General features: G+C 57.9%; 1 protein-coding gene across 1 annotated transcript in view; it reads left to right on the top strand.

Annotated features, from left to right (window-relative positions):
• Positions 1-23,379, top strand: part of ITPR3 (inositol 1,4,5-trisphosphate receptor type 3) — a 42,471-nt gene that overhangs the window by 655 nt on the left and 18,437 nt on the right. The window contains exons 2-22 of the mRNA XM_074925777.1: positions 7,216-7,286; positions 11,241-11,362; positions 14,492-14,578; positions 14,766-14,924; positions 15,057-15,155; positions 15,262-15,345; positions 16,296-16,442; positions 16,806-16,901; positions 18,099-18,149; positions 18,734-18,876; positions 19,053-19,152; positions 19,446-19,606; positions 20,287-20,428; positions 20,653-20,814; positions 20,959-21,131; positions 21,250-21,369; positions 21,532-21,714; positions 21,799-22,050; positions 22,317-22,461; positions 22,616-22,763; positions 23,071-23,267. Of these exons, the coding sequence (XP_074781878.1) occupies positions 7,216-7,286; positions 11,241-11,362; positions 14,492-14,578; positions 14,766-14,924; positions 15,057-15,155; positions 15,262-15,345; positions 16,296-16,442; positions 16,806-16,901; positions 18,099-18,149; positions 18,734-18,876; positions 19,053-19,152; positions 19,446-19,606; positions 20,287-20,428; positions 20,653-20,814; positions 20,959-21,131; positions 21,250-21,369; positions 21,532-21,714; positions 21,799-22,050; positions 22,317-22,461; positions 22,616-22,763; positions 23,071-23,267 (2,842 nt within the window). The remainder of the gene's footprint in view (positions 1-7,215; positions 7,287-11,240; positions 11,363-14,491; positions 14,579-14,765; positions 14,925-15,056; positions 15,156-15,261; positions 15,346-16,295; positions 16,443-16,805; positions 16,902-18,098; positions 18,150-18,733; positions 18,877-19,052; positions 19,153-19,445; positions 19,607-20,286; positions 20,429-20,652; positions 20,815-20,958; positions 21,132-21,249; positions 21,370-21,531; positions 21,715-21,798; positions 22,051-22,316; positions 22,462-22,615; positions 22,764-23,070; positions 23,268-23,379) is intronic.

Raw genomic sequence — 23,379 nt, 5'->3', positions numbered from 1 at the left:
GGTGCCCGTGGCCACCAAGTGCTGCTTAGGGCTGGGAGGACCGGGGCACTGCCAGGTCCAGGCTGAGCCAACTGCTTGCAGCCTCCTGGACGTGTCAGCACGGGCGAGGGGATGTCACAGCCCGACCTGGGGAGACGAGCGGAGAGTGCCCCGTGCCTTGTCCCTCCCGTTTTTGTGCAAGCCAGCAGTGCTGCCAGAGCAGCGCCCGGGCAAAGAGAGACCAAGAGCGTCAGTGATGCCCTTCTCCATCCACTGGCTTGTTCCCACTGGGAGAGTTCACCCTCTGGTGTGGGGAGAGGCTGTGTCCCCGCGGGGGTGAGGGCTCCGGCAGGGCTGCTGGATGCCCTAGGGCACAGGGAGGTTTTTTTTCTTACCCCAAAGCGGGGACCCAAACCTTGCCCACAGCCTCACCCGGGTCTGTGCCAGCGCGCCTGCCCTGTGCTGCGTGTGGGAGAGGCTGAGCTCAGCCAGGAATGCTGGCTTGGATGGGATTCCTGGGGCAGGAGCTGCCCGGCTCTATAATCTGCGATGAATGCACTTGCTCCCACATGCCTGTGTATAACCGGAGACGTACATACCTTCGCCTACACGTGTTCGTGCACCCACCGCTGGGCACGCACAGCCTCTGGGTTAATGCCCATTGAAGCCTTCCTCCAACTGGCTGAGGGATGCTGCCCAGAAATGAGCTGCTGGATGCAACTGGGTACAGACCCGAGCACAAAATCCCCTTGCGTGCAACTATACAGTGTCAGGCAGAAGGTCCTACACATGCAGGATGCGGGCTGTCTGTGCCCATCCCTCCCTGGCTGGGTGGGAGAACATCCCCACGCTCCTTTTTGGAGAGGTTTCCTTGTAGCTGGCCGGCTCTCCCCACACCAGAACTGTCCCAAGGTGGGGGGTGCAGCCTCGGCAGCTCAGCGCTGAGCACCCCTCCGGCCTGTCTGTGAAATGGGCTCTGGAGGAGGCTCCACTGGGACCCAACGCTGGTTATTAGCCCATGCAGCACACCCCAGTGGCTCACCAGGAGCTGAATTAAGAAGTGTTTAGACGCTTTGGAGCTGTGGTCCCGTTGCAGCTCTGGCCATAGGTCCCCCTTTTTGCCAGGTGCTTTCCTAGACTTACTTAGAAACATCTGAAAATCAGGGCTTGCTTGGAGGGCCCCTTCTCCCAGGCCTCAGCATGGCTTTTGTGAACAGCCCCACTTTCACCGGGTTCTGCTTTCTCCGGGTTGTTTCCCGCCCTCTGAAATTGTTTTCCCTTGCGCCCCGTGACCTGGAAGACCCAACCACACCTTAAATCACTCCTGCGATAAGGGATTGGGTGACTCACTGAGAGTGCTTGGGACTTTATTTAGCTCATTTGCAAGGTAAATAGCTCTGCCAGCCCCATGCCAGGTGCTGTGCGCCCGCCTGAGCACCCTGCTGGAAACATTCCCTCCATCCTTCCTCGCGGAGGGACTGGTTTTGACTGGAGGATCACTGGGGCTCTGCACTGGGATCTTCTGTTCATATGGGGTGACAGTGACGTTGACGTTGAGGGATGTACCCCGGGGTGCTGGTGCTGTGACATCCCAGTGCCAGCACTTCGTCAAGGCAGTGAGCTCCTCCCGAGAGTGCTGCTGGGCTCTCCGAGGTGTCCTGGCTGATGTGGGTGTGAATGTCAACTAAACCCCAACCCGGTGGTGCTTACAGGCGGGAGACCCGGCGCTCTGTCCGTCTGCGCCGGGGCTGCACCGCTGGTGGGAACCTCTTGCACCAAGCTCCTCGCAGCCGTGTTTGCAAAACGCCCAGAGAAGCTGAGAAGGGTGAAAGGGGGAGCACAGGGAAGGAGGTGGGGTGCACATTGGGGATGTTTCCTCCTGCTCGGCTCTGCTGCAGCTCGTGCTTCACCCGGGGTTAACCCCAGTGCTCTGTCACTGGTGGTGTCTGGCCCAGAAGCAGCGGAACTGGGAGCTCTGGTGATGGTGAGAAGCCCTGTGGGGAAATGGGCCGGGAAGGGTCTCGCCAGGACCGAGCCAGCCCACGGGGCACTGGCGGCTCTCACCACTCGTGCCTTCAGAGGACTGGGTGCTGTTGTTTTCAGGAGCATGCCAGGCCCTTCGCAGCTCCGCCACGAAAGCAGCAGTTTGGGGGTACCCGGGGGCTGGACGGGCCACTCACACAGCACCGACTTCCCTCATCAGACAGGTGTGCCGCGGCCAGTGGGATGCCTTGGAAAGCAGCAAGGGAGCAGAATCAGGCCCTTTATTAACACTAAGTCTCGATTTGTTTTATTTTAAATTTTGAAGTGCGATCCTCTTTTTGTAGAGGGAGCTTGCTGAGGATGATGGAGGGAGTTGGTGGCAGAGGTGGGGGGAGCCCTGCAGCCCCCAGTTGAGTCTCCTCTGCTCCCAGTCCCCTGAATCGCACTGTCAGAAGCCCCCGGGCACAAGCCCTTCCTCCCGCACACCCTCTCTGCAGTGGGTGTTTGCTCTCAAGGAGGAAAAACATCCCGCCGAAGGGTGGGGATTACTCCTGTGCTCTCAAGTGTTGGGCTTGCTGGGGGAACCCTGAGCCAAAATACCCAAACTAGCTAAAATGCTAAAGCCAGCCCGAAAGGGAGAGGCTACTTAAGAAGTTCTGTGGGAAAGCAGGGCGAGAGCTGGCCGCTGTAAAGCAGCAGAGCCCCGAGGTGTTGGGGGAACTGGGCAGCCACCCTGCTGGTCGCATCCCTTGGCTCTGCTGCTCGGCGCCCTGGGAGCCACACGGTCCCGTGGGGGAGATGGGGGGACGGACTGGATGTATCGGAGATGCCAGAAGTGGTTTTGGGGACATGGGAAGGTGCCCAGGAGGAGTTTGTGAGATGCAGGGATCCAGGGGTGGTTTGATCTTCCCTCTTGGCTCGATTCGAGGCTACTCCTGGCCGGGAGGTGGGGAAGGGCTCAGCGGGGCTGCCTGACTTTGCTGGCATGGCTTCGCTGCTACAAATTAAAGGTGTCCAAGGAGATGGCAGCTTGAAACAGTTTGGGACACAAGCAGCTGTGTGGGTCAGGGGTGGTGGGGTTGGTGCTGAGCAGCATCTTTGCCAGGACATGACACCCCACCGCGGGGAGGTTGAACATGCTCCTGCTTTAGTGCTTGGGGACTGTCACTGGTGACGCCTGAGAGATCTGTGCTTGGGGAGGAGGAACTGCTGGGGCTGGGGCTGGGATGGGAGGAACAGCTGCTGATGGGAGGTGCCCTGTGGGGATCATCCAGGCAAAGCAAAGCAGTGGCCAAGCAGGGAAAGGAGCTCAGAGACCTTGGTTTGGTTCCTGCTCCAGCGTGATGGATGGGGTGATGCTGTGAGCCCTGGAGACAGTGCTGTCACCAGTGTCCCCATCTTATCTTGTGTCCCGGATAAGCCAGCACCAATGGCCGGAGCCAGAGAGGGGTAGAAATGCCGTGTAGGTGCCTGTGCTCAGCAGAGGGATGTGCTGCCCCATCCCTGCCATCCCGGGGGGCTCCCAGGACCCGCCGGGGGCTGGGGACTGGCACTGTGGGCTTGCAGAGGGGAAGGGCCAGTGGCAAACCTGCCTGAATGGCAGTTGGCTCTTTAAGGTGAAATAACGCCTTGATAGCTGTAATTGTGATTGCAGGTGGATTTGCAGGGTGGAGCCGTTCAGGGAAACGCAGCTGGTTAAAGGGTAACTCCAGCTCTGCCGGGTCAAGACGAACCCGTCTCTGTGGGGAGGAGAAGCACGCGAAGCCAGGAGCGGCTTCCTCCTCCCGGCACTGCGACAGCGGGGGAAAAGCTCCATTTTTGTGGCAGCCCTGCATTCACTTTATTTTTATTCCTCCCCGTGGGCTCAGTCTCCATCCTGCACCCCAAGCCCGGGGGGCTGAGCTGGCCCTATGCCCAACAGCCCGCTCTCCTCTTCCTCCTCCTCTTCCTTGCCTCCAGGGGTCGGTGGGCTTTGTAGTGGGGTGCTCCTGCCTGGGTTGGGGCTCTCCCAGAGCACCCCTGGACCGTGGCGTGTGGGAGCTCCCCTCAGCTCCCCATCGGGTGCGCCGTGGCTGGGGAAGACTCTCTCCTCTTCCTCAGCCCAGGTTCGTGTTGCAGGAGCGGGGCCTCCACGTCAGCCCCAGCTGGCCACCGTCCCCGGGGAGGCTCGCGGTGTCCGACTGCCACGGATTGCAGCGCTGGACGAGCTGCTTTTCCCCTGACCTCCGGCGAAGGCTTTGCTTCGCACGAGGCCAAGCGCGCTGGCCCCGGGCCAGGGAATCACTTTGTGCTCAATATTTTAAAACGCAGAGAAAGCCCCACTGGAACCACGGCGATGACTTGCACGGCTTAAAGCTAACCAGATGCTCGCCCGCGCTTTGCTGGGCTGCGGGCAGCAGGGTCATCAATGCCCAGGATCCAGCCCCTCGTGTTCCCTGGGGGTAATTTGAAAAGGCAAAAGCGTGAAGTTTTCATCGGTGCATCCAGCCTGCTCTCACTCAGGGTCTTCCTCTAGGTGCTGGGACGCCAACAGCCCGTTTTCTCATTAACACCTGAGACATGAAAGTTGCCCTCCGTGTGCCCGGCGTCCTCCCTGCAGCTCGGTGTGGCAGCGAGCACCCGCGTGTCCCTGCTGTTCTAATCTCAGAGGGAGCTTTGATTTGCCCTGTCCCGCTGCAGTAATGCTGGTTATTAGTGGAAGTGTGTCCTGGCGCCAGCAATCACCCAGGTGACTCATGTCCACCCTGTCAGAATCCTTTTATTTTCAGCAATTTTTAACTGAAGAATGTTAGTCCGGAGTATGAGTTTAATAAAAATAACACTTTGCGTTTCCGCAAAGCGTGTAATCCTAGGATTAAAGATGCTGAAAGTGCCTTGAGATCATTAACTAATTAAGACTTCCAGCCTGGCAGGTCACTATCTCTAATCCTGCTTGGTGGAGTGGTAATGCTGGGCACGGGAAAGTGGCAGGCGAATGCTGCAGGCAGAGCTGGGGTGGGTGGGAGGCTCCGTGCTGTTTACTTCAGTGCTGAAAGTGGGCCACGCAGGTCAGGCGCTTCCCCAGAGACCCCTGGCCATGGCAGTGGAGGATTTTTATATTTTTAAAGTGCACAGATGAATTGGGCCCGCTGCTTTTGTAGGCAGAGGTGGGAGCTGGGCATGTGCCGAGGATCAGGGCTTCGCTCCGTGAGCCTGACCCGTGGATTGGTCAGGGCTCAGCCCTTGGTGGTCTTTGTGCCCAAATGCATCAAAAGTGTTTGTTCCTCCCTGTCCCCCATCGAAATAACAGTAATAGAAACCAAAACCGCCTACAAGTGGCACGGCATCTGGACTGAGGCTTTGCATATCTCCTGCAGGGTGAGACATGTGATAGAGCCCCTGTCCACGGCTGCCTCTGCTCCGCTTTGTGTTTTCCCCTCTTTACCTCTTTCCCTCCCTCCCAAGGCTCTGTGCCCCACAGGAGTTTGGGAATGTGCCCGACTACATCCCCTCTGTCAAGGCCCGTGGGAAAGGCAAGTGTATTTGGGCAGCCCCTGGTTGGGAGCCCAAAGCCCCCTGCGCTGCTGACCGTGAGTGTTTGCAAAGCTAAGGCAACCCTGTCCAGCAAACAGCTGTGCATTTACTGAAATCTCATGGGGTTTGATTATGGGGTTTTTTTTACAGTTGTTTTTAAGCTTCTGCTGCCACCAAAAGCATTGGAAAAATTGCTTTTCTCTTTTTATTTGAAATCTAAGTTTAATGTCCCCCAACCCTTGGGAGCTTTAAAGAGCGCAGGGAGCTGGTGGCTGGGGCAGTGCTGGGTGTGCAGAGCACCCTGCCAGCCCACATCTCCACTGCCAAGGACACAGCAGCGCTGGGGTCCCCGGGGTCCAAATCTGTCAGCGTGGAGGCCAAATTCCTCCCTGCCAAACTATTGAAAGGAATTTTCCCCTCCTCCGGAGAGCGGCTGGGCTGGGGGAAGGAGGCTGGATCTGTCAACAGGATAGCTGTCGCTTTCGCCAACTTTTTGCAGCACAGCATGTCCATCTCCAGCAATGTTTTGGCTGTTTGGTTTGCTGAGGGGTGTTGAGAGTCCCTTGAGGAGTGGAGGGGGCAGCACGGGCTCCGCTGTGCCCTTTTCTGCCGTGCCACATGCACGGGCCTCATTTCTCCAGGCTGCATTTTCCCTCCTGTCCTGGGGACAGAGCTGCCCCCACGATGGATGCTCCCTCCCGGGATGCATTCCTGCATCCACTCACACGCTCACCAGCTGCCTGAATTCAGCCTCCGCAGGTGGGAACACGCTTCTCACTTCCTCGCCCAGGGCAGGAGCGTGGTTTCTCTCCCTGCGTCGCTTCCCAGGGACTTGGAGAAAGCAGGCGAGCGGGTACAGCCTGTCTTGCTGGAGCACCAAGTTCCCTTGAAAACCTCATGGGCCGGGTGAGCTCCGGGTGGCCCCAGCGCCATGAGCCCCTTGGGCGATGCTCGTCCTCTCTGTCCCAAAATTGGTCCTCAGTACCCAAGGCCAAGCCCGCAGGATTTTGCTCAATGCTGAGAAAACAAAGAGGTGTGCAGGGAGGAGACACACAGCCCTTTGCATCTGATGGGCACAGCCAGCACCTCTGATCAGATAATAATTAATAACTGGTTCTGGGGGGCCTCTGCCACCTCCATCTGCAGCAGCTACACCCTCCGTGTCCAGCGGGGTGAGCTCCCAACCGGAGAAGGAGAATGACTGAATGAAAGTTGAACTCATCACATTTTTGCCAGATGATCAGTGAAATAACACCACAGCCAGTGCACCGTGCCGGGGGGCGGCTTCGGCTCAGCCGGGAGCTGGGCAAGGCAGGGTTGTCCCAGAAGGATGTGGGTGTCAGAGCCTCCCGCACAGGTCGCTGAGCAAAGGGCCCGGGAGTGCAGCTGACATGAAGCATCACGTTTCTTCACTGCCAATTTGTATCTGTCACCATTTGCCCCAAGAGACTGGCTTGAAAAGCACACATGAAAGAAATGGCCGGTGGTGGCGAGCAAGGGGCGACGTGTTCGGAGCAAGTGCTCAAGAGCAGCTGCTTGCTCCAGCAGCGAGTGTTGTCGTGCTCAATATTTATAGAGTGCAAATGGGTGGGAAACAGGAGATGCAGCTTTTGATGTCGCTCTGGGGCAGGTGCCGGTGGTGCAGCGCTGTGGTTTGTGGTGAGGCCGCTCTGCTCGCTCGGGCCCCGTTGTCATCTCGGTGTTGCTGACACCCTGCTCTTGCTTTTTGTCCCCGCGCAGGCTGGTGGATGATCGCTGCGTGGTGGAGCCGGCCGCTGGCGACCTGGACAACCCGCCCAAGAAGTTTCGAGGTGAGACCGGGGCCGGGTTGGGGCGGCTCCATCGCTGCTGTGAGCAGCCTTGGGGATGATGCTGGCCCTGAGCATCCGTGCCAGGGATGGGGACCGGGGCCCCAGCGAGGCTGAGGCTGGGGGGTGCTGCTTGTCCTTTGCAGAGGAGCCCGGAGGGTTCTTGGACAGCCCCCAATAGCCTTGTTTCTGTGGCTTGGCCAGACTACCTACCCTCCTCTCTTTGCCTTTGGGGGTGTTTGTGCATTTATTGGAACCACCTCCGTGGTGGGGTGCTCCTTGGCACCCCTTATCCCATCCCTAAGGAGCAGGGGTGTGTGGGAACCATCCTCTGCAAAGGTGGCTCCGACCATCCCAAAATGCATCCCTGGGGATACTGGCAGTGGGGTCTCTATCTACCAGGGCCTGGGGACAGACAGAGGGGGAGTTGCAACAGGCAAACTATTTCAAGGCGAGCCTGTTAGCACTCGGCACTAATTACATCTGCTGTGCTTGGCTGCGCCTCAGAGAGAGCTGGGGGATTAAGCCACGCATTTATGAGGCAGGCAGGGTTTAGGGAGACACAGTAAATCCTGATCTCCCCTCGGCTGTCATGTTTTGGGCCGTGTTGTCTCCTCCGGTGCTTGGGGCCGTGCTTGTTATTTCCCACTTGGGCAAGGGGCAGCCCCGGGCAGGAGCGGGCAGCCCCGGCCAGGTCCAGGCGGAAAAGGGGATGAGTCAGTGGAAGCTGGGGCGGCTCCTGGCCTGTGGAAATGGTCTGGAGAAGCCAGGACAGGCTGCTGGGAAAAGCAAATCGTGCCTCCTGCTTCCCTGATTTGCAAGCCCTGGGGCCAGCCGGTGAGGTGGCCTCAACCTTCCGGCTCCCAGGGAGCAAACGGCGGTGCTGAGCCCAGGGGATCACGTCTCTGCCCTACATGTACCTACCTGGGAAAGGCTATTTTTGTGTCTGGCTGCCCCACGTGCTCGGCACGCTGCCAAACGCAGGGAAAGGGCTGTGTCCCGGCGAGCGTCCCGGTTGGATTTGAGTGCTCGGTGCATGGACCATAGAGCTGGGGACTGTACGCAGAGCTGGGCTGTGCACTGAGAAACTCCCCCAAAGCAGTGATTGCATTGTTGGGTTTGGGGTTGTGTTTAGGGCAGCTGTCCCTTTCATCCCAGCTACTGCAATTTCAGGCCTTCTTTTAAAAAAAATCTTTTAAAATATTAGTTCCCTGCTCTGCTTTGTGCCTCCACCTTTTTCACAGAGTGGCTTTAACATCCCGGGGTGCCATGCAGGCACCCTTCCCCTCTGGGGGACCCTTCCCCGCGGGGATCCCACCCGAGCAGCAACCTGCCTCTCCATGGGAGCTGTTGCCACTAATTTGTGCGTGGGGCTGATTAACGAACCATCCAACAGCTCCCTGGAGTCCCGCAGCCCTGCACAGCACGGGAAGCTGTCCTGATCTCAGGACTTTCACCTGGGGCTGGATGGGAAGAGCTGGAAGCAGCCATGGGGTGGCCAGTTCAAGCCTTGTCCCATTAGCCTCACCATCTCCCTGCCTGGACATGGGTGGGTGCTGAATCTCTTTTCCAGGCTGGTCTGGACTCAGCCCTGCTCCATGCAAACCCTATCAGGATATCCAGCCGCTTGTTTTAATAGCCGGAAAAGTAGCGGTCTGCCTTCTCGATAGCTATCACCGCGAGGGAGGTAAAAACAACGGGCCGCTGCTGTTTCCCTGCAGCAGCAGCAAGAGGCTTAAGAGGATTTTCATGTGCTGTTGCCGTCCCTGTATCCTGTGGCCAGACCCTGCCCTATCCTGGGCTGCGGCGGGTCGCGCCGGGGCCCGGCTTGGCTTCCCGGTGGGGAAACAGGACCCTTCTCCTCAGTCCAGATGGTTTTATGGAAATGCCCAAACCCACCCCGGAGCCTGTCCCTGCGGTGAGAAACTCCCAGCTTCACCGCCCGCGTCATCTCAGCCCTCCGAGAGACGCCTGGCACTTCTCACTTATTTGCTTTGCTTTGCGGTTTCTTCCCCCTCCCCAAGGCTCTTCCCAGCCCTGCGTTCAGGCACGTCAAGAAAAAAAAAGCAAATAAAGCACTTCAATCCTGAGCTGTGCAGGCGCCGCGATGGCTGCGAGGGCAGCGGGGCTCCCGGCCGTGCCGCTGCCCAAAAGGCCCCGCTGTGGGTGTGCAGGTTGTTTTTCCTCCGTGGCCATGCTGGGTCGTGGCAGGTTGGCCAAGCATCGCTCTGCTGGGTCGCTCTCGCCGGGCAGTGCTGATGTAAGAGATTCCCTCAGCTTCCCTCTTATCCACCCATCCTCCCTCTTGCAAAAAATTATCAGTGCCTAGGCCTGGGTGCCAAAATCTCCAGCTTCCAACGCAAGTTTTGCCGGAGACTTTCTGTGTGTAAACAGTTCTGTGCCTCAGTTTCCCTCCTTGCAAAACAGAGCTTAGTACTGAGATGAGGATGTCAGGCAGCCCCTCCGGGCAGGGTGTGCTTGGAGCCAGGGGTTTGATTTGCACCTCTCTCCTAATAGTTACGTTGGTTTTTTTTTTCAACTCCCCCCCCTGCCTCCCAGTTTCTCCTTTCTACCAGGTCATTTTGCAGCCTAATTAGCAATTTAAGGAAAACGATTTAAGGTGCTGCAGGTGGCCCAAGTGTTTCTGTAGCCCTGCTCGGAGGCAGGGGGAGAAGGCAGCCAGGCATTGCAGCAGCTACGCTCAGTCCCCGATTAAAAGCTTGGCGTCACGGCCTCCTTGGCACGGGATATGCCATTAGCAAATAGACCTGTAAAATGAAATGTGAAACTTGGCCTCTTCCCAGCAGCCTGAGCCGGTGAGAACTGTGCTCTGCGCTTGTTTGTTCGTCACTCCCAGGTAAATAAATACGTGCTTGCCAGCGACTTGGGACCGGGGCCAGAGATGGAAGTGATTTTTTTTTTTTTTTCTTTTTGTGTCTGAAGTTTCTGGGCTGCTATTTCAGGCATACTTAGGGTGATCCAGGCTGCAGAGCCCTTCCTGCCCTCACCCTGTACAGCTTCCAGCCCTGAACGAGGGTTTGGGAGATATAAGTGCCTCCTTGTCTCCAGACATCTGCTCCCGTGCTTCGTTTCCCAAAGCCTGGACTTGGGTGTCCACACTTTTCCACACTCCCCATCCTGGCCACAGCAGCCTGGGGAAAAAACAGGCAAATTGGGGGCAATCTGCAGAGCGCAGCCACGCTGTAAGTGTTTGTAGGAGCTGGGATGCAAACCTGTGCCCTTCAGGTCCCCAAAGCGGTTCTTTTAGGACTTGAAATGTGGCTGTTGAAATACAGATTTTAGAAGCGGTTGCTTGTAGCTTCCAGCGCTGGTAGTTGAGGCTCCCCGTGAGCAGTCACAGAACAGCAGCATGTTCACAAAACCGGCGTATCCCGATGGCAGGGCCACGCAGGGCAGCAACCCGTGGTCCTGCCAGCTCCGGGTGTCCGGTGCGGGGGGTGACAAGGGGCACGTGGAGATGTCTGCTCATGTCCTGGTCTCATGGTGCCCATGTCCTGCCAATTCCCCTCCCTTCCTCCCTCCCTCCTGGTGAGATCCTCTCCTCCTTTGGTGCAGCTGGGCTTCATCAGTCCTTTCTCTCCCCCTGAAGTTTTCTTTCCCAAATTGCACGGCCATTTCCGATGGGAACACTTCTAATCACGAGTCCAAGAAGTGGAGTCACTCCTGGACTCATTATTTACTTTGATTTGAAACTAATCCAGCAGCTAATACAAAGTGAAGTGACCCTCCACCAGTCCCAGCCGTGTCTCCCTGGGACCCCCAGCAGCAGACGGGGTTGCTGTGGGTTGGGAGAACCATCTCCCAGCGATGCTGCTGGGACAGGAGCAGCGTCCCAGAGGAGCACTGGCTCCTGCCCCTTGGTGACATTGGGGACATGGTAGTGGCTGGTGACCACGTGGCTGCTGCAGCCTCATGCTTGCCTTCCTCTCCTCCCAGATTGCCTCTTCAAAGTATGTCCCATGAACCGCTACTCTGCCCAGAAGCAGTACTGGAAGGCCAAGCAAACCAAGCAGGACAAGGAGAAAATCGCGGACGTAGTGCTGCTGCAGAAACTCCAGGTGAGCAGGCGTGAGGGACCGTCCTTCCCAGAGTGGACAGTCCCTGTAGGTTGGTTGGGTGATGACATCCAAACCTCTCGCTGTGCAAATCCTGGTACGTTTTGCTTCCCAGAAAGCATGGGGGGCAGGATCTGCCTTGGGTTTTGCTGTCCTCGGGTGTCCCCCTGCTCAGCTCCATTGTCTCCTGTCCCACCACCCTCCCCTTACCATTAGCCACAGCCACTTTTTCTAGAGAAATGGCTCCTGTAGCCATCAGTTCTTAATTAATCATGGATCACGGTGTCTAATAAGGCAGCTGAGATAAATAAGAGCTCTGCAAGGTGCTTTGTGCTGGCATCTGCAGGACTGAGGGTTGTGGTCCCCAGATGGGCATGCTGCACCCTGGGTCACCCTTCTCGTGCAATGCTCTTACCTGGCCTCAGATGTGAGAGGTGATTGAACCCTGGGCCCTGCCACAGGCTCCTGACAGCTCCTTGGCTTTCGTGCCAAGCCTGCACGTGTACCCTGGGCGCAGAGGGGAGCCCTGGGCAGCGTGGCATGGCCATGCTCGGTCCATGCTGTCACAGCATGGTGTAAATACAACAGCGACCAAGGAGCCACAGTAATTTTGTTGCTCCCAGTGCCGGGGAGATATTCCAAGGAAGACCTGCAGAGACAGGAAAGGAAGGCAACAATGCTGCTTTTGGGACGAGAGGCGATGTCCACCTGCCGTTCCACCCTGGCCGCCGTGCCAGGCTGTCTCAGCCCTTCTGATGCTCCTTTTGCAGAGGAGCCCATGGCAGAGCAGGCAGAGGTGCTCTGTGAGCACAGCCCTGCAGCACCCAGGGGCGCCTGGCACAGAGGAGCGAGCCGCTACGGCCAGAACTTGCTCCAAAGGGCTGTGGAAGGGAAAGGCTCCTGTTTACTTCCATGAGGTTTGGAAAAGGCCCATGTTAAACATTGCATAATCGCCTCAGACAGCTGGCGAGGCCCGGAGGATGATTCATAAAACCGAAGCTCAGGAGAGATTCATTAAATCATCTCATCAGGCTTCAAGCCCAGCCCCGGCCCCACCAGTCCCCCAGTTTTGCCTTTGGGGAGTGAGGTCTGATGCAGTGTCCAGACAGGGTGTCCTGGCCTGGTTTGGAGATGCTGGGATGGGGTCGGTGCCTCCTGCTGTCTCCAGCCGAACGTGGCCGCCAGCGCATGGAAACGCTGTTTTCCTGCTCCGGTCAGATTGTAACTTGTAATGTCGACAGCTGTACTGGCCACGACTGGACAGAGAGGCTCATTTCTGAGCCTGATTGATTGCACCTTACTTAAGATTTCTCTTAAAGAGGTTCAGTCATTTCCTTGCTCCTTCCCGCGGCTCCCGGTGTTGCCCTTTTGGCAAACGCTCCCCCGCGTCCGGAGCCGAGCGCTGGGAGAGCCGGGGCAGGGAGGGAGCTCGAGCTCTCTGCAACGCGCTGCCCGTGCTGCTGCGGAGCCCCTGCACGCCCCGGCAGGGCGTTGGGCTCCAGGCTGCCGATCACCAGCGTCTCCCGCAACCTGAAAACATCTTTCCTACCTACAGAGATAATTTCCCAAAGCAGAAGCAGCCTGGCTCTCGAGTGGAGAAGCCCTGCCCAGCGTTGCCCGTGGTTGCCTTTCCCAGCTTGTGCTTTTGCCCCGTTGTTTTTGAGTGGGTTTAAGGCTCGGTGTTTCCTCAGCTGACTAATTGTAAGTGCAGCCAGATGCGGTGCAGACGTGCCATGGAGGCTTTCCTCCCGCTCTGCTGATGTCTCCCCATCCTCCCTGCACCCTTCTGAGCTGCCCACCCCCGTGTGTGTCCCTGACACCCCATCCCGCCGTGACTTGGGGACAGACCCCATCCCATCCGAGGGACAGGCTGGGAACATCAGCCCCCGTGGGTTTGCGCGCTCAGGGCAGGCACTTCCCACTCCCGGCCCCACCGGCTTTCAGCAAGGGAGGAGCTCAGATCTGGACGCAGATTTAGGACTCTCTGTGGTGCCGGATCTCTCACCAGAGCTGTGTTGCTCCATGGGGTTGTTGTTAAACTCGCAGCTCTGCATCAGTGTGAGATTTCTTGGCAGCAGGCTTGTTGTCCTGACGGCAGTGGCCACCACCACGGGGCTCACATCCCTAAGTGGCACTCAGAGCTGTGTGGGGACAGAGAGTTAATTAAAGTGGTGGCAACCTTCAAAAGAGCAAAGGGTTTGTACTGCCACAGTGTGTGCCAGGTGCCTTCAAAGCCCTGGGGGTGCCCACTCGGGCACTCATAGACCCCCCTCCCCATCCTCCCACAGGGTGCGGAGCCGTGATTCCAGCAGTTTCCCAGTTCCTTCTGCCCTCAAGTGAAAAGGGGCAAAAGCAGGATGAGAAAGGGTAGATACTCTCCCAGCTCCATCCCTCGCTGCCATTTCCCATCCCAGCTGCGGGGGAGCACTGGGCTGGCACTGCCTGGGCTGTGCCCGGGCTGGCGCCGGGGCCGTGGGCGCACCCTCGCCCTTCCCAGACAGATTCACTGTGGGAGCAAGTTCCTGCCTCGCTCCACGTACGTCGACATCACTCCGACTGCCAGAGCCACCGCATGGAAAATGTCTGTGGTTTTGGAGAGAGGGGCTGCAAGCAGCGCTGAGCAATCCACTCTTGGGCCATCTTGGATACAGCAGGATGGGTCCTGCCGGCCACCGCAGCAGGTCTGGACCTGCAGCCGTCTCTGGGCACGGCACCGCCCGCACGGAGCCTTTTGCTCCTCAGTCTCGGTGCTGCTGGGAGCCCCCAGTCCCCACGGCCCTGATGCAGTGGGGCTGAGATGGGTGCATTGCCCCAGCCCCTGGAGTCCCCTTTTGGTGCTGCCCCGTAAGACCTGCTGGGGTTTTGGGGGGATTTCAGTGCCATTTTATCCCTGTCCTAATTTTTAAGTCCTTGGTTTAAAGCTCGCGTGGGCTTCACACAGCTGCTCAGGGCCCCACCATGGTCCTGGGCTGAGCTCTCGGATGCTGAGGACCATATTGTAGCTCTGACCTGTGTTGTCTGGAGGACAGAGGGATGCTGATGCTGCATCCCAACCTGTCCATCCTCCCTGTAGCAGAGGGCGCAGGTGGCCCCTCTGGGGCTACTACACTCATCTCTTCTTTTGGTGTTCAGCATGCGGCCCAGATGGAGCAGAAGCAGAATGAGACGGAGAACAAGAAAGTGCATGGTGACGTGGTGAAATACGGCAGCGTCATACAGGTACGGGCACCCGCCGTCCCCTCCTCTGCGCCCTGCCCATGGGTTTGGGGGGAGATGCACGGATCCAGCCCGTGAGGGTCAGGCAGCTGCTGGGAAGGGGCTCACGGGATCCCCCCTGGGTATGACCAGCCCTGGCGACCTTGGGGGGTCATATTGCCACAGCTCACCCCAGCATTCACCTTTCCAGCTCCTCCACATGAAAAGCAACAAGTACCTGACGGTGAACAAGCGGCTGCCGGCTCTGCTTGAGAAAAACGCCATGCGGGTGACGCTGGATGCCACCGGCAATGAGGGCTCCTGGCTCTTCATCCAACCCTTCTGGAAGTTGAGGAGCAATGGAGACAACGTGAGCACGGGGCCGAAAAGTCCCTAAATGGAGACGTGCAGAAAGCGCTGTGCGTGCCGCCTGCCCGGGCTCACCTCCCCGCCAGGCTCCCGATCTCACCCTCGCTCCCTGCTTTCTCGTTTTGCTCCTCAGGTGGTTGTGGGAGACAAAGTCATCCTGAACCCTGTCAACGCTGGGCAGCCGCTCCATGCGAGCAACTATGAGCTTGCTGACAACGCCGGCTGCAAGGAGGTACAGGGAGGCTGGGCAGCAAGCTTTTACAGCTTGCCTGGTTTTTTTTCCTTTTTCTTCCTTTTTACCTTGTCCCAGGGATCATGACCTTTCTCTTTCTCCTTAGGTGAACTCGGTCAATTGTAACACCAGCTGGAAAATCAACCTTTTCATGCAGTTCTGTGACCACATGGAGGAAGTGCTGAAAGGGGTAAGGAAGGAGCTTCAGCCACCACCGCCCGCCGGGGACACGATGGGCTCCAGGGACCTGGCCCTGGTCCCCTGCAAGGGCAGGACATGTGAACAGCCATTTGGCTCTGTGACAAGGGCAGAGGAGAGAGATCCTGCCTTGAGGACCTTGATTTCTAGGAGAATTCATCACTTGGAGAACTTAACAGCAAGCCAGAGTTGAATATTTTAGTATCTCCTGGCAGCGGGTACCCAGGGGGGCATGAAATTACCCTTTGCCTTATTGTATTAAATTGGCTCTTGACAATACGAGGCACACGTAGTGCCAGCAGTGGCTTCTAGCTGCGAGGACAATTTTCAGCTGTTTAGCTGTACAGCAGGGCTGGCTGTTGCCTGGGAAAGGAACTTTCCCTGCAGAGCTATTGTTTGGGGCTGAGGTCCTCCAGGAAGCAGCTGGATGGATATTGATTGTTATGATCTTACAGACCCTCATCCCCAAGTGCCACATTTATCCCCAGCTTCCCGCATCTGCCGCATCCTCTTCCCCGGGGCGTTAATGCCTTAAACACATTGGTGAGTGGAGCCTCTGCCTGTTCCAGGGGTGTAAAATGGTGGGTTTGCACCCATTTTACAGCCTGGGAAGGGGAAGCAGTGAGAAGCGACTTGCATGGGTAAACAGAGTGGTGGCATTGTGGAGCGTGGGGTGCCCTTCCCTGGGTTTAGAGGAGCATTTGTGCTGCTAGAGGCGGGTTTTAGCACAGCTCAGGTTGGTAGGACTGGAAGAGCTGCTGGTGCCCTGCAATGCCCGTGCTCCCGCAGTCCTGCCGTGTCACGGCTGGGAGCTGTGCTCAGCTCTGGACCTCGTATGGGGGAAATCCCATCCCCTTTGTGGGGTGGGGGGGTCACAGGAGGAGCTACGTTGGCTTGTAGGAGAGCCACGTCCCTGGGTCTCACCACCATGTCCTGGTCCAGGGGGATGTGGTGAGGCTCTTCCACGCCGAGCAGGAGAAGTTTCTCACCTGCGACGAGTACAAAGGCAAGCTGCACGTCTTCCTCCGCACCACCCTGAGACAGTCGGCCACCTCGGCCACCAGCTCCAACGCCCTGTGGGAGGTGGAGGTGAGTGGGGAGGGGATGGACCGTGTGTCTCCGGGCTTTCAGGGTGCCTCCGTGGGTTGCTGCACTTCTACTGGGGGGTTCTAGAAGCAGTGGTTATTTGTAGACATTTCCACCTCTGGTAGCCTTACTGTCCTGGTGAAAGCCAGCACAAGGCTTGAGCTCTGTGGAAATGTGGCTGGTGAGTGGGCACCCGTGTCTCTCTGAGCTCTGTACCCTGAGTATATTTGCTCATGGCCACCTTTGATCGGGCTTTTATCACCAGTGTGTCTTCCTGGGGTCAGCAGAGGCTCGGAGGCAGGAACGGTGTCCCAGTTCCCCGCAGCCCTGCGTGCCACCAGCTGAGCTCTCCTCTGCTTCTCCTAGGTGGTCCACCATGACCCGTGCCGAGGGGGAGCCGGGCACTGGAACGGCTTGTACCGCTTCAAGCACCTCGCCACGGGCAACTACCTGGCAGCAGAGGTAAGGGGGCGAGCAGAGGGATGCAGGGACCTGCCCTGCCCTCAAGAGGCTGGCACGGTCCCTTGCAAAGTCCGTGGGACAGAGTGGCGAGGCCCAGGATTCCTCTGGCCCCACTCCACTTTGCTTTTGGAGCCATCCTGCCCTGAGCCGCTGCGGCTCCTCCTTGCTCGCAGGAGGCATTGGCACGGGGGCTGTGAGCATCAGCACCATTTGCCCGTTTGCAAGGTTAGGCTTTTCCCCCTGAAATCCCCCACCCCAAGGTGCAAGGTTTGCTTGCCAAAATTATTGTTCCTGGCTCCCTCGTCCTCTGGCCCCGGGGTGGGTGCAGGAGAGGGTGGCTGGGGTTTTCCTTTATTTGTTCTCTCTGGGCCAAGCAACTGTAGAGGCACAGCCTCCTGGGGGAGAGAAGTCATCCGGCTGCATTTAACTCTTCCTGATCAGGTTTTGCCCATCCTCATCCTGGACACAGCAGTGGGCTTGTCCTTGCCTGGGGAGGGTGTGGGCAAAATCTAGGCCTGGAAACATCATTTGCCAAATTTTTTTGCTCCCATTTAAGACCAGCTCAAGGCCTCCTGATAAGAGGCACAAAGAGATTTCTGCACTTAGATAATGTGCTTTATATGACACGAATGAGCTGCCAGGACCAAGGGAAAGAGTGATACAGCCTGCTGCCAGGGGAGCAGGGATGTACTGGGGGGGGGATCTTGGTGCACCATGTGCCAAAGGTGCTTCCAGGCTGGAGAAGACAACCAGAGGCAGCCCCCAAGGCCCTTCCACCACTGGCAGGATGGAAAGTAGCAAATACTGGGGCTCTGAAATGGCTGCTTTAAACCAAAAGACACTCAAGTGATATCTTCTGCAGAAGAAAGAAGATCACAGATTGATCCCCATCCTGGGTTGGTGCTGCCCAGCTTGCACTGCTCACTGAGACCTCAGCCTGGGGCCTTGAGGGATTTACAGCAAGAGCTGCAACGCAGAGCCCCGGCTCTGCTCACCAGGGTTCACCCCGTCCCACTCCTCGGGAGCGTTGTGCTCTGGATATGGGTCACGTCCTCCAACCCCATCTGGGCAGGTTTCCTCTCTCTGCCATGTGACTGAGGAAGGCAGGAATAGAGATAACACCCCGCGCTCAGGGTTTTGGAGGGACCTAGTGGGAGGACTGATAGCTGTCTTTCATCTCCCTCTTTAACTTTTCAGGAAAACCCAAGTTATAAAGGAGACGTGGCTGAGCCCAAAGCAGCGCCCACGGTGAGCTGTGTGCAGCCTCGCTAGCAGAAATGCTGCTGCCGCTGCCTGAAATCACGCCGTCTCTTAGACTCTGCCTGAAAGCAGGGAAATGCCCCGAAACAGAGCTCGCTGCGGGGGACAGTGCCCGTGCCGGGTCCCGCTTGGTGCCGAGGCTGTGGCCGGAGCCTGTCCCGCTGCCCAGCAGAGCATCCCCGCGCCCCGCACTCTAGAGTAGCATCCCTGTGTCCCGCTTGCAAGAGGACCCTGCTGAAATCTGTTGAAGGGGTCCCAGTGCATGTTCGATCCCCAGGCCACGGGGAAGTGCCGTAGCAGAGAGATTTGGACTTTCAGGGGGTTTTTCCTCTTTGCTGTTGGTGAGATGTGGAGAAGGGGTGGCCTCGTAGCTCAGGTGCATCGCGCCGCGCTTGTGCTCTTGCAGCCCCTCGTGCATCTCTGCGCTGCGAGGCTCAGCCCGGCGTCCGAGCAAAAGCTTCTGCTGTGAGCGTAGCCACTGCGTGTCTCCTCCAATGCTGTGTGCGCAGGGAGGCTGGGCTCGGCGGGGCGACCACCCCACGCCGGGCTCAAAGCCGCTTTCCCCGGTGCAGGGGGGCAGCAGCCGCGCCAGCCGCAGGAACACAGGGGAGAAGATCAAATACCGGCTGGTGGCCGTGCCCCACGGCAATGACATCGCCTCCCTCTTCGAGCTGGACCCTACCACGCTGCAGAAGACGGACTCCTTTGTCCCGCGGTATGTGAGCGCACGTTGCCATGGAGGGACTGAAATAAAGAAAGGAGGCTTAACTGCGCGGTGTGAAGTTTTGGCAAGTCTGTTCTTTTGGGGGCTTTGATGGGTGTTGGGGGAAAGTGGTGGGTGCTGGTGTGTCTGTGTGGGGATCGCTCACTGGGATGCTGTGCAATTTGCAGGAACTCCTACGTGAGGCTGCGCCACCTCTGCACCAACACCTGGATCCAGAGCACCAACGTGCCCATTGACATCGATGAGGAGAGGCCCATTCGCCTCATGGTACGGCCCCGCTACCTTCTCCCACACATGGATTTATCCCCTGTGCCCCAAGAGCTCTTAGCTTGCTCCTTCCCACCCAACACCCAGAGGCTGAAATACCCTGATGATCTAAGGGGATGGCTGAACATGAGTCTAGAGCCCACCCCAGTAACCCAGAGCCCATCCCAGCAACCTAGAGCCCACCCCAGTCCTTCCGATGGGGATGCGTGCCTTCTCCCTAGTTGGTGGCAGATGGTGGGGACATGCTTGGCATTGCCCTCTCTCTGTGATGCTGCTTTCCTGTTGCTTCCCAGCTGGGCACATGCCCCACCAAAGAAGACAAAGAAGCTTTTGCCATTGTCTCCGTGCCTGTGTCTGAGATTCGGGACCTAGACTTTGCTAACGATGCCAGCTCGATGCTGGCCAATGTGGTGGAGAAGATGAATGAAGGTTTTCTCAGCCAGAATGATCGGAGGTAAAAAGTCATTTCCCTTAGGAGATGGGGCTGTGCCGGGCTCCTCCAGAGGATCTGCAGCATCACTGCGGATGGGGCCCCTGCCTGGGTCTTGGTGCCAGCGCTGTCTTACTTTCCTGCCCACAACCCAAATCCACGCCTGCTTCTCCCAGGAGTCTGGCGAGGAAACCAGATAACGCCACAGCTCCGCTCTGGCCCCTCCTTTGCCGCTAGAAAAATATCCGAGGGGCTGAGAGATGGCCCCATGATAGGGGCGGCTGGGTTAGTCACGGTATTATTTTTAGGTGGGTGGGTTCTTGGTGCTTCCTGAGCAAACACAGATCCCTGTGGGACAGAGTGAGCGGCTTCCGCCCTGCCAGCCCGCCCTGTGCGGGTCCTGCAAAGGTGACTAAGGGGGCAGAGGCGTTAGATGCGAAATCCCCAGCATGAATCATGAGGAAAGGCCCCCAGATTTTGCCTTAGGAACCATAGGGGCTGTAAAACTTCTTGCTTCAGGGCAGCCATTAACCTCTAGCAAGGAGGGGAGGATTGACCAGCAGCTTCCCTGGCAGGCTTTTGAGCCCTGAGCTCTTTGGTCCTCCAGAATGCATCGTCATCCTTGCAGGGACCCAAGTCTTGGGTGGGCTGTGTGGGGTGGGTGAGCAGCCCCTGCAGCCCACTTGCACCATGGCCCTTTGCAGGTTTGTGATCCAGCTGCTGGAGGACTTGGTGTTTTTTGTCAGCGATGTCCCCAACAATGGCCAGAATGTGCTGGACATTGTGGTGACCAAGCCCAACCGGGAGCGACAGAAGCTGATGCGGGAGCAGAACATCCTGAAGCAGGTGAGCGGCCCCAGGGCCCCGCACTGAGCAAGGCTGAGGTCCTGCGGAGATGTCCTGTGCTGCCCAGGGCCACGCTGGAGTCCAGGGATCTGGAAACCCCCGTGGAGGAGGTGGAGCTGGTCTCTAGCTCATGCCCTCCTGGCAAACACAACGGGAGTCCAGCCGTGCATAGGGGTGATGGTGAGGAGGGGGTCACAACATTTATCATCTCTGCTTTTGGGCAGATCTTTGGGATCCTGAAAGCCCCCTTCAAGGACAAGGGCGGGGAAGGGCCCCTGGTGCGTCTGGAAGAGCTGTCAGACCAGAAGAATGCTCCCTACCAGTACATGTTTCGGCTGTGCTACCGTGTGCTCCGGCACTCCCAGGAGGACTATCGCAAGAACCAGGTGCATGGGGGGTGACGGGGGGAGCCCCCATCCCACCACGTGTTGCAAAGCCCTGAGGGGCTGCCGAGGTCTCGGTGGGACAAGGGGGCATTGCCAGACTCAGCACCCAGCCCCATGGGCTCACCACCTCTCTGCCCGCTCCAGGAGCACATTGCCAAGCAGTTTGGCATGATGCAGTCCCAGATTGGCTACGACATCCTGGCTGAGGACACCATCACGGCCCTGCTGCACAACAACCGCAAGCTGCTGGAGAAGCACATCACGAAGACGGAGGTGGAGACCTTCGTCAGCCTGGTGCGCAAGAACCGCGAGCCACGGTGCGTGTCCGGAAAGGCCCCGTCCCAAAGGACTTTGTGCTGCGTGATGGGTGGCAATGGGCCTCGACCAGAGGTGGAGAGAGCCCCCCTTTCACAGCGAGCTGTCTCTGCTCTGTAGGTTTTTGGACTACCTCTCAGACCTGTGCGTGTCCAACCACATTGCCATCCCTGTCACCCAGGAGCTGATCTGCAAGTGCGTGCTGGACTCAAAGAACAGCGACATCCTCATCAAAACGGAGTGAGTAGCCAAGGGGAAAGGTTTTCCACATTCAGGGTTTGGTGCCTGGTCCTGCCTTCCACCAGCTCCCATGGTGCCCTGGTAAAACCCCCGTTACCCCTTGAGGTGCAGCTGCTTCCCATCCACAGGAGCATCTCCAGTTTTACCCCTTTTCTGTCCTAGGCTGAGGCCGGTGAAGGAGATGTCCCAGACCCATGAGTACCTGAGCATCGAGTACTCAGAGGAGGAGGTCTGGCTCACCTGGACAGACAAGAACAATGACCACCATGAGAAAAGCATCCGGCAGCTGGCGCAGGAGGCCCGGGCTGGCAATGCTCACGATGAGAATGTCCTCAGCTACTACAGGTGATGATCTCAGAGCATCTCCTCCGCAGGTGAGGGTGTAAGGGTTGCGTGGCCTCACTCCCTCTCCCCCTCATCCCTGGGCAGGTACCAGCTGAAGCTCTTTGCCCGCATGTGTCTGGATCGCCAGTACTTGGCCATCAAGGAGATCTCCCAGCAGCTGGGTGTGGACCTGATCTTCCTCTGCATGGCGGATGAGATGCTGCCCTTCGATCTCCGGGCGTCTTTCTGCCACCTCATGTTGCACGTGCACGTGGACAGGGACCCCCAGGAGCTGGTGATGCCCGTGAAGTTTGCAAGGCTCTGGACCGAGATCCCCACAGCCATCACGATCAAAGAGTGAGACACACTGGGGCTCGCAGCAGCTCCGAGGGTCAGGGCAGGAGGTGGGATCTGGTAGGGGCTGGCTTGGCTTTATCAGGGGCTGGGAGGGGGCAATTTGTGGACTGACTTTGGTAGGTCTCAGCCTTCAGAAGGAAGGTCATGAATCACGAGCATCACTTCTAGCTGTGGTGGCTCAGCAGCTGCCTGGACTGTGCTGCTTCCAGGCTGGATGCGAGGAGACTCAGTGCCATCCATCTCACCCCCACCATCTCCCCTCGCAGCTACGACTCCAACCTCAACGTCTCACGCGATGACAAGAAGAACAAATTTGCCAGCACCATGGAGTTCGTGGAGGACTACCTCAACAATGTGGTGAGCGAGGCGGTGCCCTTTGCCAACGAGGAGAAGAACAAGCTCACCTTCGAGGTGCGAGTCCTGCCGGTGTCACTAGCGCGTTGCAGGATGGCTGTGACTGCCTCTGCAGTGAGGGTGGCTGTGCTGGCATCCCTCTCCTCCATGTTTGCTTCTCCTGCTCAGCCCCGAGCACGGCGAGGTCTGGAGTTGCCTTGTCCTTCCCCAGGTCGTCAGCCTTGCCCACAACCTCATCTACTTCGGCTTCTACAGCTTCAGCGAGCTGCTGCGCCTGACACGGACGCTGCTGGGCATCATCGACTGCGTCCAAAACCCCCAGCTGATGATGCAGGCGGTCTACAATGACGAGGTGACAGGTGAGTCCCTGCTCTGTAATCAGGCATGGTCCTTCAGGAGGGTGTTTTCCATGGTCTGCCCAGTGCTTTCCAGTTTTGGCTGCAAGAAAACAAGCCACTGTTTTTCTGTCACAGAAGCTTTGGCTGGCTCTGTGCTGGGAGAGGAGGTGTTGAGTCCTTGGCCGTGCTAGAGAAATGGCCAGTCCCTCCTACTCGTTCTCTGATTAATACCTACAGCATTTTCCAGTCTAAGTGGGTTCTTCTGTTGATCCTCTGCCACTTCCCTCTTCATCTGCATTAAATCTGCCTACTGTGGCTGCCTCTGTAGGGAAGAACGTGCGGAGGTCAATCCAGGGTGTTGGGCAGATGATGTCCACCATGGTGCTGAGCAGGAAACAGTCCATCTTCAGCCCCCCGAGCCTCAGTGCTGGGTCTGCCCCAGAGCAAGTGGACAGAGGGAGAAGCATTGAGAACGAAAACATTGTGGTGATGGAGACCAAGCTGAAGATCCTGGAGATCTTGCAGGTTGGAGCTGGTGGGGAGGGAGAAGCATTGTGTCGCTGCGGGTGGGACCTGTGGGGTGGTGTGGTGTGGGGAAGACACGGTTTTCTGATGCAGAGAGACAGCTGGCATGAAG

This window comes from Athene noctua, chromosome 23 (genome assembly GCF_965140245.1).
Source record: "Athene noctua chromosome 23, bAthNoc1.hap1.1, whole genome shotgun sequence".
Lineage (NCBI taxonomy): Eukaryota > Metazoa > Chordata > Aves > Strigiformes > Strigidae > Athene > Athene noctua.
Note: the sequence above shows the minus strand (reverse complement) of the source record. Positions and strands in the feature narration are given on the sequence as shown.